The 16,492-nt window shown below is 35.1% G+C and overlaps 1 protein-coding gene across 9 annotated transcripts in view; it reads right to left on the bottom strand.

The window, feature by feature from the left end:
• The window catches only part of LRP1B (LDL receptor related protein 1B), a 1,853,519-nt gene that overhangs the window by 197,378 nt on the left and 1,639,649 nt on the right, over positions 1 to 16,492 (bottom strand). For all 9 annotated transcript variants that reach the window (XM_032387847.1, XM_032388632.1, XM_032390176.1 and 6 more), the window contains 3 exons: positions 15,357 to 15,545; positions 14,388 to 14,536; positions 7,788 to 7,881 (listed from right to left, as the gene is read on the bottom strand). In XM_032387847.1, coding sequence (XP_032243738.1) covers positions 7,788 to 7,881; positions 14,388 to 14,536; positions 15,357 to 15,545 — 432 coding nt within the window. The remainder of the gene's footprint in view (positions 1 to 7,787; positions 7,882 to 14,387; positions 14,537 to 15,356; positions 15,546 to 16,492) is intronic.

Raw genomic sequence — 16,492 nt, 5'->3', positions numbered from 1 at the left:
CTTCAGAGTAGTTAACCTTATTTTTGGTATATATATAAGTTGTTCTCTCTTTAAAATTTTGGATACAGTTTCTTCTAACAGACCAAAATATACCCTAAATCTCTAGTGTATGGCTTCATTCTAGTCTCCTGCCTGATCACATTCTCTCCCTTTTCTTCTTCTTTTTTTTTAATTTCTCTTATTTTGTTTTTCAACCAACTTCATATCTTATCAATTCCTTTTATAAAATCTTTTATAATTTTCATCTTTACAGTCATATTCCATCCCTTCATTGTATTTACCCTTATTTTTGTACATATATAAGCTTTTCTTTCTTTAAAATTTTGGAAGGTAGTTTCTTCTAACAGACCAAAATATGCCCCAAATCTAGTGTGTGGCACTGATCTATTCACCAGCCTGATAATATTTGATAATATTCTTTTTTTTTAATCTTTTTCTTTTTCTTTTTTTTTCTTTTTTCTTTCCTTCCCTTTCTTTTTCCCCGATATCAGGTCTCTTCTGATTTGTTTACTGTATCTTTTTCTGGGGTCGTTGTTACCCTGTTAGCATTTTGTTCTCTCATTCATCTATTGTCCTCTGGACAAAATGACAAGACAGAAAAAATCACCTCAGAAAAAAAGAACAAGAGGCAGTACTGACTGCCAGGCACCTAATCAATACGGACATTAGTAAGATGTCGGAACTAGAGTTCAGAATGATGATTTTAAAGATACTAGCTGGGCTTGAAAAAAGCATGGAAGATATTAGAGAAACCCTTCCTGGAGAAATAAAATAACTAAAATCTAACCAAGTTGAAATCAAAAAGGCTATTAATGAGGTGCACTCAAAAAATGGAGGCTCTAACTGCTCGGTTAAATGAGGCAGAAGAGAGAATTAGTGATATAGAAGCCCAAATGATGGAAAATAAAGAAGCTGAGAAAAAGAGAGATAAACAACTACTGGATCATGAGGGAAGAACTCCAGAGATAACTGATACCATAAGAAGACAGAATATTAGAATAATTGGGATCCCAGAAGAAGAAGAAAGAGAGAGAGGGGTAGAAGGTATATTGGAGTAAATTATAGCAGAGAACTTCCCTAATTTAGGGAAGGAAACAGGCATCAAAATCCAGGGGGCACAGAGAACCCCCCTCAAAATCAATAAAAATAGGTCAACACTCTGACATCTAATAGTAAAATTTACGAGTCTCAGAGACAAAGAGAAAATCCTGAAAGCAGCTTGGGAGAAGGGATCTGTAACCTACAATGATAGAAACATTAGATTGGCAACAGAGCTATCCACAGAGACCTGGCAGGCCTGAAAGGACTGGCATGATATATTCAGAGCACTAAATGAGAAAAATATGCAGCCAAGAATACTATACCCGACTAGGCTGTCATTGAAAATAGAAGGAGAGATAAAAAGCTTTGAGGACAAACAAAAACTAAAGGAATTTGCAAACACAAAACCAGCCCTACAACAAATATTGAAAGGGGTCCTCTAAGCAAAGAGACAGCCTAAAAGTAACATAGACCAGAAAGGAACAGAGACAATATATAGTAACAGTCACCTTACAGGCAATACAATGGCACTAAATTCATATCTTTCAATAGTTACCATGAATGTAAATGGGCTAAATGCTCCAATCAAAAGACACAGGCTATCAGATTGGATTAAAAAACAAGACCCATCGATATGATGTCTGCAAGAGACTCATTTTAGACCCAAAGACACCCCCAGATTTAAAGTGAGGGGGTGGAAAACCATTTACCATGCTAATGGACACCAAAAGAAAGCTGGGGTGGCAATCCTTATATCAGACAAATTAGATTTTAAACCAAAGACTATAATAAGAGATGAGGAAGGACACTATATTCTAATTAAAGGGTCTATCCAACAAGAAGATCTAACAATTGTAAATATCTATGTCCCTAACATGGGAGAGCCAGTTACATAAGCCAATTAAGAACAAAAGCAAAGAAACACATCGACAACAATACAATAATAGCGGGGGACTTTAACACCCCCCTCACTGAAATGGACAGATCATCTAAGCAAAAGATCAACAAGGAAATAAAGACTTTAAATGACACACTGGACCAAATGGACTTCACAGATATATTCAGAATATTCCATCCCAAAGCAACAGAATACACATTCTTCTCTAGTGCCCATGGAACATTCTCCTGAATAGATCACATCCTAGGTCACAAATCAGGTCTCAACTGGTACCAAAAGATTGGGATCATTCCCTGCCTATTTTCAGACCACAATGCTTTGAAAATAGAACTCAATCACAAGAGGAAAGTTGGAAAGAACTCAAATACATGGAGGCTAAAGAGCATCCTACTGAAGAATGAATGGGTCAACCAGGAAATTAAAGAAGAATTAAAAAAATTCATGGAAACCAATGAAAATGAAAACACAACTGTTCAAAATCTTTGGGATACAGCAAAGGCAGTCCTAAGAGGAAAGTATATAGCAATACAAGCCTTTCTCAAGAAACAAGAAAGGTCTCAAATACACAACCTAACCCTACACTGAAGGAGCTGGAGAAAGAACAGCAAATAAAGTGTAAACCCAGCAGGAGAAGAGAAATAAGAAAGATCAGAGCAGAAATCAATGAAATAGAAACCAAAAGAACAGTAGAACAGATCAACAAAAGTAGGAGCTGGTTCTTTGAAAGAATTAACAAGATTGATAAACCCCTGGCCAGACTTATCAAAAAGAAAAGAGAAGTGACCCAAATAAATAAAATCATGAATGAAAGAGGAGAGATCACAACCAACACCAAAGAAATACAAACAATTATAAGAACATATTATGAGCAACTATATGACAGCAAATTAGATAACCTGGAAGAAATGGATGCATTCCTAGAGATGTATCAACTACCAAAATTGAACCAGGAAGAAATAGAAAATCTGAACAGACCTATAACCACTAAGGAAATTGAAGCAGTCATCAAAAATCTCCCAACAAACAAGAGCCCAGGGCCAGATGGCTTCCCAGGGGAATTCTACCAAACAGTTAAAGAAGAATTAATACCTATTCTTCTGAAAGTGTTCCAAAAAATAGAAATGGAAGGAAAACTCGTTTTATGAGGCCACCATTACCTTGATCCCAAAAGCAGACAAAGACCCCATCAAAAAAGAGAATTACAGACCAATATCCTTGATGAACATGGATGCAAAAATTCTCACCAAAACACTAGACAATAGGATCCAACAGTATATTAAAAGGATTATTCACCACGATCAAGCGGGTTTTATCCCCGGGCTGCAAGGTTGGTTCAACATCCGCAAATCAATCAATGTGATACAATATATTAATAAAAGAAAGAACAAGAACCATATGATCCTCTCAATAGATGCAGAAAAAGCATTTGACAAAGGACAGCATCCTTTCTTGATCAAAAGTCTTCAGAGGATAGGGATAGAGGGTACATACCTCAATATCATAAAAGCCATCTATGAAAAACCCACAGCAAATATCATTCTCAATGGGGAAAAACTGAGAGCTTTCTCCCTAAGGTCAGGAATACGGCAGGGATGTCCACTATCACCACTGCTATTCAACATAGTATTAGAAGTCCTAGCCAGAGCAATCAGACAACAAAAAGAAATAAAAGGCATCCGAATTGGCAAAGAAGTCAAACTCTCTCTCTTTGCAATTGATATGATACTTTACATGGAAAACCCAAAAAACTCCACCCCAAAACTGCTAGAACTCATACAGGAATTCAGTAAAGTGGCAGCATATAAAATCAATGCACAGAAATCAGTGGCATTCCTATACACCAAAACAAGACAGAAGAAAGAGAAAATAAGAGTCAATCCCATTTACAATTGCACCCAAAACCATGAGGTACTTAGGAATAAATCTAAGCAAAGAGGCAAAGAATCTGTACTCAGAAAACTATAAAATACTCATGAAAGAAATTGAGGAAGACACAAAGAAATGGAAAAACGTTCCATGCTCATGGATTGGAAGAACAAATATTGTGAAGATGTCAATGCTACCTAGAGCAATCTACACATTCAGTGCAATCCCTATCAAAATACCATCCACTTTTTTCAAAGAAATGGAACAAATAATCTTAAAATTTGTATGGAACCAGAAAATACCCCGAATAGCCAGAGGAATGTTGAAAAAGAAAAGCAAAGCTGGCGGCATCACAATTCCAGACTTCAAGCTCTATTACAAAGTTGTCATCATCAAGACAGTATGGTACTGGCACAAAAACAGACACATAGATCAATGGAACAGAATAGAGAGCCCAGAAATGGACCCTCAACTCTATGGTCAACTCATCTTCGACAAAGCAGGAAAGAATGTCCAAAGGAAAAAAGACAGTCTCTTCAACAAATGGTGTTGGGAAAACTGGACAGCCACATGCAGAAGAATGAAACTGGACCATTTCCTTACACCACACACAAAAATAGACTCAAAATGGTTGAAAGACCTAAATGTGAGACAGGAGTCCATCAAAATCCTAAAGGAGAACATAGGCAGCAACTTCTTCCTAGACACATCACCAAAGGCAAGGGAAGCAAGGGCAAAAATGAACTCTTGGGATTTCATCAAGATAAAAAGCTTTTGCATAGCAAAAGAAACAGTCAACAAAACCAAAAGACAACTGACAGAATGGGAGAAGATGTTTGCAAATGACATATCAGATAAAGGGCTAGTACCCAAAATCTATAAAGAACTGATCAAACTCAACACCCAAAGAACAAAGGATCCAGTCAAGAAATGGGCAGAAGACATGAACAGACATTTTTCCATAGAAGACATCCAAATGGCCAACAGACACATGAAAAAGTACTCAACATCGCTCGGCATCAGGGAAATCCAAATCAAAACCTCAATGAGATACCACCTCACACCAGTCAGAATGGCTAAAATTAACAAGTCAGGAAACAACAGATGTTGGCGGGGATGTGGAGAAAGGGGAACCTTCCTACACTGTTGGTGGGAATGCAAGCTGGTGCAGCCACTCTGGAAAACAGTATGGAGGTTCCTCAAAAAGTTGAAAATAGAGCTACCTTACGACCCGCAATTGCACTACTGGGTATTTACCCCAAAGATACAAATGTGGGGATCCAAAGTGGGACGTGCATCCCAATGTTTATAGCAGCAATTTTCACAATAGCCTAACTATGGAAAGAGCCAAGATGTCCATCGACAGATGAATGGATAAAGACGAGGTGGTGTGTATATATATATACATATATATAATTCAGTTATACACACACACACACACACACACACACACACACACACACACAATGGAATATTATGCAGCCATCAAAAGGAATGAAATCTTGCCATTTGCAATGATGTGGATGGAACCGGAGGGTATTATGCTGAGCGAAATAAGTCAATCAGAGAAAGACATGTATCATATGATCTCACTGATATGAGGAATTCTTAATCTCAGGAAAGAAACTGAGAGTTGCTGGAGTGGTGGGAAGTGGGAGGGATGGGGTGGCTCGGTGATAGACACTGGGGAGGGTACGTGTTATGGTGATTGCTATGAATTGTGTAAGACTGTTGAATCACAGACCTGTGCCTCTGAAACAAATAATATATTATATGTTAAAAAAAAAGAAGGAGATAACAGGAAGGGAAGAATGAAGTTGGGGAGATTGGAGTGGGAGATGAACCATGAGAGACTATGGACTCTGAGAAACAAATTGAGGGTTCTAGAGGGGAGGGGAGGGGTGGGAGGATGGGTTAGCCTGGTGATGTGTATTAAAGTGGGCACGTTCTGCATGGAGCACTGTGTGTTATACACAAACAATGAATCATGGAACAGTACATCAAAAATTAATGATGTAATGTGTGGTGATTAACATAGTAAAAAAATAATAAAAAGTGTGTAAATATGGAAAACTTATTATAGTAAATCTTTGGTTAATTTTTTATATCAGTATGGTTACAGCATGATAGTCTATTCAAGATTAAAGTTAGAACTCAGGAGCCTCAAATAGTTTAGAGGGGAAAGAATTGGGAGTCACTGACCGTGTCTGTAGGTCATTATGGCGGTTTTTCCACAGAAAACACTTTAGTGAATCTGGGCGGGAAAAGTCATCTTTTTTTTTTTTAATATTTTATTTATTTATTTGAGAGAGAGCGAGCGAGCTAACAGCACAAGCAGGGTGAAGGGCAGAGGGAGAAGCAGACCCCCACTGAGCAGGGAGCCCTATGTGGGACTTGATCTCGGGGCTCTGGGATCATGACCTGAGCTGAAGGCAGACGCTTAACCGACTGCGCCACCCAGGCGCCCCTAGGAAAAGTCATTTTAATATGAGGACTCATTTAACATATTCATTCTTTTTTATTTCTATAAATTACAAAATAAGTTGTATATATTTTATTTATTATATTGTGGAAAGTTTACTTTATTGCAGGGAAATCAATATCTTTCTTTTAATGAGAAAATCTCAGTTGGTCACCAATATAATTTCCTGTTCCTTTGATAGTCCCTTTAATTCAAATATAATTCAGGCATAACAGATAATACTTACTTCATACAAAAGCTACTTATATATATTGTCTATCACAGTGAAAACAAAAACTATATTAAAAAAAATCAAAGATCATTGGACCTTTCAAGAACATAAAAAGAATATTAGAAAAGCAATGACTTCTCTCTTTTTTTTTTCCTTTTCCTTATATATATTATTAGCTGCTTTCAAAGATATAAATGAACTATGTGAAACAACTTCAAATGTTTTATACACTTGATAGTGACCAGAGAGATGGAATACATCTCATTTAAGTAACTATCTAGAGACCCTAAGTTTAGAACAGCTTTGTAATTATGTGGCGGAAAGTTCTACAGCAGGAAGTAACTACCTTTTTACTTAGTATACTGTCTTTCTTTAGTGCAAGCCTAAGGATCTTGAACTCAATTGTTAAGGCCAAATCATGGCAACCATCCACTGAGATTTGAGTGAATTATCATGACTGACTATAAGCATCTTCAACTTGACAGGACAGTATTGAAGTGACCCATGGAGTGAACTATAAAAGACTATCAAGAAAAAGTTTACTGATTGTCCATTACAACCAAAGTTACCAAAGATAGCTAAATGTATATACACGTATATGTACATACACATACGCCATATACATACACATGTTTATACACATATGTACATACACATATGCCATATATGTACATATATACATGTATATTCCTATATGGATATACATACCTATATGTATGTATGTATGTATGTATGTATGTATGTATGTATGTATCTGGCACCTAACCATGACAATCACAGTTTGAGTCAAAGTATAATTGGTAGTCATTTTAAGGCAATATCTAAAAGCATACTAAATGATTAGTAGAACAAACTAATGATTTATACTGGAAAAATCTCACTTTTAAGGAAAGTTCAGTATTATAATACTGACAAAGATTAATCCTTACAGGTAAGATTTTAGTTATTGATTGACATTCTGCAAACTTGCCCATTTTTGCTTTTAATTTGGTGATATATCCAGGCAAAATCATGCTGATTGTTATTTATACTGATCATTACATGAGGAGTGTAATTTTTCTGCAAGTAAGAAAATTTAAAACAAAACACTAACACAAATTGCTGATAATGTCATTCTAAATGTAACAGTCAATAGAGACATACTCAAGACAATGTAACAATTTTTGTTGTATTTTTAAAGATTTTGTAAAAGTATCAGAACGTAATCCTTAAGGTCTCACTTCAGTTTTCAAGGTCTGGGATTTAAGGAGCTCTAAATTCTAAATCCCCACATTCACCAATGTACTCACGACAGTCATCAGGTTCGTCAGATCCATCGCCACAGTCATCCACAGTGTCACATTTCCACCAGAATGGAATACATTTATCAGTTTTGCATCGAAACTTAAAAAAAAAGAAAAAGGGTTGAAGAACCTACCCCAGTATTAAATGGATATTTAAAAACTCACCAGGGCAGAGCAGCCTAGCCTACTCTCTTGCTGCAAATGTGAACTGTGGTGGTCTTAGAGCATTCCACAATAGGGAATAAATGCACAACAAGCAGCAAAATGATCTGCCAGGAAAGCACATTGTTCAGGAAAACCTCCTGGGATTTCTGGAGCACAGACAAGCTTACCCATTTACATATGATCCATGGCTGCTTTCGCACCACCACAACAGAGTTATGTAGTTGCTATAGAGACCATGTGGCCAGCAAATTTAAAATATTTATTATCTGAGCCTTTACAGAACGCTTGCCAAATGCTGAATAGGGCTAAAAAAAATCACCAGAAATATCATGAAAAGGTATCCTGAATTCATTGAAAAGTTGAATTAAGTTAATTGAATTGCATTTCCTTAGGAATCTTAGACAATTTGATGAATGTCTCTCTATCTCTATTCCTTAGCCACCAAATGAGGAGTTAAAGGTAATCTGGATGATCCTTTCTGGCACTGTCATGCTGTTATTCCATGGAACTTTCTGAACATACTGCCTTTAGCCATAATGAATATCTGCCCACATAAATTTTAAGAATATTTCTTTAAAGCAGTTAAAACAAGTACAGTGATTTTTAGTTTTCAGAATTCCTAATAAATATACATGATATTTGAGGATGAATAAGATAAGTTGTCATAACTAGAAAACAGGTACAAAAATTGCACTAGATAGTTAAACAGGCAAGGAAGACTTTATTTAAAAATATTGCAATAGGGGAGAAAGAGCAAACAACTCCACTGAAACAAAAGGCACGGGGGTGGGTTTAAGCTCAGGGGTAAACTAATGGAAAAGTATGGAGGATGTTGGTCAACATGATTGGGCTGTCTGTATTTGCTAGGTGGTACTTATCAAAGCTGGACTCCTACCTTCCCATAGAGACTGAGACAGGCCTGGACTATCTTTCTTGATGATTAAATCTCTAGGGGATGGTTCCTAGTCCTTGAGGAAGACATTCCTAGGCTGTAAAACTGGTAAGAGGCTGGGAGAAAATTTACATCTCAAAGGGGCAGAGAAATAATTCACAATTGCAAGTTTTCTAAAGTAAGTGTTCTAAGAAAAGGAACTCAGGGGCCTACAGCCAGGAAGAAACTGTCTAAAGTTTAGTCAAGCTGAGGAATGTTAATGCTATCTTGGTCAATGACTTACCACCTTATGCTACATCCTCCCCTATAAGGCCCAGCAAAGAACCTAGCAAATAATAGGTATCTCTAATTTAAAATGAACATTTGCATATCAAAAAAGGTAAAAAAATAAGGCTGCGACAGATTTTTTGCTGAATATTATTTTTTTGAATATTATATATTTTTAGATAAAACACTAAAGAAAACTACTGTAATAAAACTTATTCTTAAGATTATCAAAAAAACTATTCACTGACATATTTACTAGTGTGTTTTTTTTCAAAGATTTATTTATTTATTTGAGAGAAAGAGAGAGAGAGAGCACACACACAAGCTGGAGTAGGGGTAGTGGGAGAAAAAGAGAGGCAGAGAAGCAGACTCCCTGCTGAGTGGAGAGCCCAACATGGGGCTCAATCCCAGGACCCCGATATCATGACCTGAGCCTAAACCAAGAGTCAGAAGTTTAACCAACTGGCACGTAGGCACCCCTATTAATGTGTTTTATTTGTTCTATCATCCTTTCCATTTAAAATAGTTAAAAATTATAAGAAAAAAAATTCTATTACTTACAGAAGTAGGAAGTTTTTTAACTCCTTTCTTTTGAAATAAACCATCAAATGGAAGATTAATAACAGAAAAACTAGTTGAATATGTTATATGGTAGTATTTACTTATAAACTATTTAGCACACATGCAACATGTTGCTAGAAAAATATTTCAGGTTATTATTGGATTTTTTATAAGAAAGGTGATCTGAATTTAAATTCTTCTCCTGAAACAGAGCACAGAAATATTGTTCCTACTAAACTTCACAATTGGCCAAATGTACAGAGACCAAGAAAACTCAGTAAATTTATTCCCTAGTGATCTCGGACCACAAACTAACCCCTTTCAGTTTTAAGCTTATTCTCATAAAATAAAAGAAACTAAAGAAAATCACACTTTACATAGAGAGAGTACATTACATCTAAAATAGTTGCCATTAAAAATTTACTTTAAAATATTAAAACCAAGCAATAAAGTTTAGTAAGTTTCTTCTAGCACTATCAAATTGTTTTCTTCTTTATTTCAACAGAAATTCAGTGAAAAGCATATATCACAAAATTCATCTGGAATTGAAAATGTTTGATAATTTTCTAAAATTTATTAATTTTCTTTTTGAAATGTTCCTGTTGTAATTCCCATGGGAGTGACCTGAAAGCAAGATGACATTTACTTAACATGCTATATGCCAGACAGAAAATACATAGAAAAATACATAGAAAAATATACTTAGGTTCAATTTTGTCTAATGAAATGAATTAGCAAGCTAAAGGTTTGTTCACTTCAAGTACTCTTACTTTCTTTAAGTAAGAGAAAATTTGATGGTACTTTTGCTGAACCTCTCTGGATACCATAAAGTTGATTCAAGGCAGAGCTACATTATTTTCTTAAATAAGAGTGTGATTTTTTTTTTTTTTTCCAGTAGCAATATGGGAGGGAATAGAGCACTGTGAATCCAGGGAAGATTTGACTGTTCAACTGATTTTCCTGTACTTGCTTAGCCAGTGGTCATGTCTGTGGTGGTTTTATAAATGACCACAGGAAAAATACTACCTTTATAGATAGTGACTGTCTGGGGATATAAGGCTAACTCTGAAAGCAATTGCCCTGAACATTAAACATTTCCAGTCATTACAGTATATCAAAGTACATTAACAAGAGAATTTCATATCTCCTGAGTATATTCAAAACCTTCCCAATCAAGATTTGAAAAATATCTAAAATACATATTTTAAAACTCACTACATATGCCTGATTTAAATAAACACCAACTGTTGGAATTATATATGACATGACGATTGTGCTTGCCATTTCATTTTTAATAAGACCATAAAAAGGTTTTGAGCTAAGAGATGGCCAGGGTAAAATATACTTATTACATTACTTTTTATGTTAATCAACATTTTATTCATTACTCTCAAAGGAAGATTTCTTCTATTCTGTGTCTGGGCTTCATTTTTTCATACTTAAATACAGTAACTTAAAAAAGATAAATGTTAAATATAAATATAAAACATTCTTCATGGTAAATGTTCTCCGAGACTAATATCTTCATAAAATAAATTGCAAACTGCAATTATCACCCACAAGAAGAAGCTATAAAGAAACTACTAAATACATGTCTATTAAAATGAATACAAGTATAAAATACAAATCCTGCACACACAAGTGAGGTTTATTTGCAATAGAAAAAGTCTCCATTTAAAAACTAAGTAAAGCTATTTTTTAATTCACTTTTTATTGGAAAATAAAAATGATTTAAATTTAATATCTGAAGTGATAAGTGCTCTAATAACTGTATTTAATCTTGATTTTTACCAGATTTTAATGTTTATTTCAATTCTAATAGAATTCTTACTGGTATGATTTGCCTATTTTATTTTTCTAAAAATCAGTGCTAGTCAGGGGATATATCTTTGGTTGCACTCATAAGATGTTAAAAAATAAAAAATCCTGTAGTAAGATAAATTTAAAAGGTAACATTTTTTATCAGAATGCTAAATGGTATGATTCTGAAATACTTGGATTATTTGCTTCATTTCAATTTCAAACCTCACTTTAAATTGTGTTTCTATGAACTGACTTTTCTCCAAGAAGTGTATAGTAGATAGTTTTTTCTCTCTCACTACATCAGGAAAAAAAAAAAAATCATCAGTAAATGGCTGCATAAACCCTAAGACTTACTGGGATAACCACTGATGGATTGCATTAACTGTTCTTCATTAACTTTTTCGTAAAAATGAAACAAATGAACTGATAACTCTTTTCTTCAGGAAGTACTGCTGACAGCAAAGATATTGGATCCACAATTTGTGTTGTTATTGTTAGTGTTCTGTCTCACTATTGTTGAATTTTTTAAATACAAAAAAAACTTATGTAAAAACACTATTGGGGTATTTAAAAGTTATATATATATATATATGTATATGTATACATGTATATTTTAAAGATTTTATTTATTTGACAGAGACACAGCAAGAGAGGGAACACAAGCAGGGGGAGTGGGAGAGGGAGAAGCAGGCTTCCCGCCGAGCAGGGAGCCCGATGCGGGGCTCGATCCCAGGACCCTGGGACCATGACCTGAGCCGAAGGCAGACGCTTAATCATATCATCAATGATACCAAATTAGGAGATAATTTAATTATATGAATAATATTTTTCTGGGTTGATTTAGGTATTCATTTAATCTGATTTTTTTTGGCATTGAATAAACATAATTATAGGTTCTTATATAATAATTTGAAATATTTTATTCCCTTTATGATTACAGGAAGGCTGATGCTTTGAGATGTTCATCTGTGTGTCAAGCATCCTTTGGCTTTGCTCTGTTTCTGGTTGGCTACAGAGGCTCACCACACTGTAAGTGGCTTAGGCAGGCATCATTGTTCCTACTAAATCACCTAAGGCCACAGTGTTAAGCACCAACAGAGGGACTCTTGGACCCCACCCCGCACACCCCTCTGCCAACAAGGGACTGAGGTTATTTCAGAATAACCTTGAGTTTATTTATTTATTTATTTTTTAAGATTTTATTTATTTAGTTGAGAGAGAGAGAAGGAGAGACAGTGAGAGAGTACAAGTGGGAAGGAGAGGGAGAAGCATGCTCCCAGCAGAGCAAGGAGCCCGATGTGGAGCTCGATCCCAGGACCCTGAGATCATGACCTGAGCTGAAGGCAGAAGCTTAACCGACTGAACCACCCAGGTACCCCTAACCTCGACTTTAAACTGGAAATTTGTCTAAACTAAATAGTACTAACAGGAATTATATTTTAAAAGTTTTAAGAACCTGGGATTTCTCCCTTAAATTTTCTCTCTAGGAATAATTAGGTTGTTTATTTTGCCTCTCACAGTGACTTAAATCTCTAGGTCTCTAAAGATAATGTATTTTGTCTACACAAATACTTAGGGGATTATAATTAAAACAATACACTTTGTAAAGAAAGAAGAAATTGTGGCCTGTGCTTCCAATTACACATCAGAATCTCCTGATGGCAGCTCACACTAATTGCACACATGTCCTTAAGTGTGTTCTAGTCCCACCCCAGGACAGGGGCAGTAACAACACTTACTATGTGCCAGAAACTTCTCCCATTTAATCACCATAAGAGTGGCCTGGAAATATTAGTATTTCCATTTTAAAGATGAGAAAACTAAAGCATCATGAGAGTAAGTAAAAAACCCAGGATTATTCAGCCAATTTCAAGCAGAGTCAGGGTTACAGTCCCAGCGAATCTGGCTTCAGAGTCTGTGCCCTTAACTACTACACATACTGGCTACCTCAAAGCGGTTTGATGGTTGGCATTGTACAGTTCTTTAATGGTGATACTCATAGTGATAACTTGAGAAGCTGGGTGAGCTAGTATTAGTTTCTCCATTCTGAAAATAAGCACACCCAAAGAGGAATTCAGTGTTTTGCCAGGATGCCACTGCTAGAAGTGGAAAACCAGCAGATTCAAAACACAGAATTCTAAGAACAAATTTTAGCTATTTTCAAAACAAATCATAGTTTCCTTGACAATTTTATCTTACACAACAGAGTGACTAAATATAAAAAAAATCAAATCTTATAATGTCATATGACTATTATCCAAAATTTGAAAGTAGTAATATCAAGTCCATGTAACTATCATTGAGTGCACGTTTTAATATCTTTACTAAAAATAATTACATGTTGAAGAAAAAGAGGTTTTGGGAGGAAACTATTTAGATCATATAATTTTTCAATTAAAAAGTCCAGAAAATTACTTTTGTCCAATTCATCTTTTCCATTATCACTTGCTCTGAGGAATGGGAGAGGGGAAGAGATGGTGACACAGTAGATTATCTAGGAAGATTTGTTTATTTGTTTAAACTGTATATATCTTCCTCTTCACCCTATGCCACAATCACCCTGCCTTCTTGAAATATATCAGATCTCTTCTGATGATTCTTCTAGGTCCATTCTTGATTTGAACCATTATTCTCTATGGAGCTGTGTAAAAATGGTTTTCAGGGTTGTTTTTGTTTCTCTTTTTGACCTCTATTTGTACCTCCTATTTCCTAAGGTCTCGTTCTCAGGATGCACATCAACTGCTTTTCCCTTACTCTATGACCCTCTATATGATGTATGGAATGGTTATCATGCTATGCTATGCTAAACAACAAAAAAAAGTTTCAAAATGGCTTAAGCCAATAAACAAAATGCAGGCAAAACCTTTATAACAGCTTGATAATACATTTTATGAAATAATTTCAAGACCTCTACTCACCTGACTGGCTGTGCAGTTAGATAAGCAAGTCCTATTGTCGGCTGCAAGATAGAAGTTGGTGGGACATGCACAGGTATGAGTCTTTCCAGGGGCTAAAAGGCACAGATGACTGCAGCCGCCGTTATTTATCATACAGAGATGTTTGGAGACTACAGATGAGAAAGAAACAGCAAAACAGAAAAATCAAGGCCAAGATATAATATGGGATTAGAGACAGGGCATTTAAACTTCATAACTTGTAGAATTTTATAATCAAGAAGTCATCAAGTTCATAAATATAATTGTATTTTGTTGTAAATTCTATTCATTGCTCAATGGCATTCGTTTTACTATTAAATAATTTTAAGGATGTAGTTCCACAAAAACAAGCATTTTAGTAGAAAAAAAATTGTCCATCAGAAAAACATAGACTAGAAGCATTTTGGATGAAGACATACATATGTTTAGAAATATAAATGTAAAATAAAACAATGAAACAATGATCTACAACTAATAGTGTAGTGGCTTTGTTTTGTAAGCAAAATAATCAAACTTTTATTCCATGAGCCCTGATAGAATTCTTACTAGACATATGCTTAAAAAGCTTGATATGTTTCTCATTTTTAGAGCCCCAAAGATACTTAAATATAATTCCTTTCACCCAGCATTCCAGAAAGTAAGGATCCTATAACTATTTTGTAAAGAAATCATTTCAAGAATTCATTCTCTACTGCTCTAACTACATTTACTGTCATTTCAACTTAATATTTCAACAAATTAATAATTCTCTGTACTATTATTGAGCTTCTAATCATATTCCTTAATAGACATACTTGAAATCAGCTGAATTCATCCTATACAGTTATGCTAAATAATGAAATCTGCTACTTTTTCTCAAAATAAGTTTACACTTAACCATGGAGGAAACAAAAATGGAATGTTACTAAAAGATGTTGATGAGCTTATGGAAATCATGGAAAGAATAATTACCATCGGGTTGTCTATAAGAATGATACACCTGGATATCTGTGATGGCATGCCATGAGTTAATCAGTGAGAGTCTGTCTGCTCCCGAGGTTTTATGGGCACGGCTGAGTGACTTGGTTTTCCCATCAGTCCAGTAGATGTAGTCTTCAAACAATGTTAGTGCAATCACCCCTGGAATATCTTGATTAGGGACTGTAATAGGAGATGGTAAGATTAATGTTCAGTCTTGGAAGACTGCCAGTTAAAATATTCAATACTACATGGGCTGACAGATACAACTGCTACAGAACTTCATGTGAATAATTGCTGTGACAACTGTCAGGCCAGCAAGGTTCTTTATTACCGGGTAAGAGAATGCAGGATCTGGTGCAGGAGTTTACTTTGCTCAGAGTTTGCCTGATTCGGCCACTGGGAAGAAGTGAATGCAATCCTGCTCACGAGTAATGGCTGCTTCACCAGAAACAAATACCATCCAATATTTAAAATATATATATACATATATATATCCATCCAGTTGCTCCCAACTTAAGTCCTTACATCTACAGGTCATTGACTGCTTTCTCCCACTTCCTAATTGATTAAATCATATATCCAGGATGAAATGTTTATCTACCTGGAGATAGAATGACTATAAGACTACTATAAACTATTTTAGTCACTGAGATTTTATGAGTATTTTTACATGCAAGATGAGCTGGGATAGGAATGGAGGAAAATAAGTGTGACAGACAACAATGTATCAGGCAGATTTAACAGTCATAAAACTGTTTAGTTGCAGGTTAAAATTATTTCGTAATTATATTTTCATTATAGGACTAGGTTTAAATGTAAATAGTAGATTGAGCATCACAAATGTGAATTTTTCATTCAAGAGATTCCAGGGTCCTATCAGGCACATGAGATATGATAAATTTGTTTGGTGATTTAAGGTTAAGTAACTTTAAAATGTGGTAGAGTTTTCTTCAAAAAAAGTTTCAAAAGCTATCAATAAAGAAAATGGAAATTCCTTAATTTGCATGAACATTACAATGTTTCTCCATATTTATTTTCAAATCTACTTTTAGAAACTCTGAGAAACTGTTCATTAATGGAAAAAGGTACTGTAAGTCCAGTAATAAGTACTTTTTTGTAAATTGGAT

This window comes from Phoca vitulina, unplaced genomic scaffold, assembly GCF_004348235.1.
Source record: "Phoca vitulina isolate PV1807 unplaced genomic scaffold, GSC_HSeal_1.0 scaffold1, whole genome shotgun sequence".
NCBI classification, from domain to species: Eukaryota; Metazoa; Chordata; class Mammalia; order Carnivora; family Phocidae; genus Phoca; species Phoca vitulina.
The sequence above is the reverse complement of the archived record's forward strand: the minus strand, read 5'-3'. Positions and strand labels throughout refer to the sequence as shown.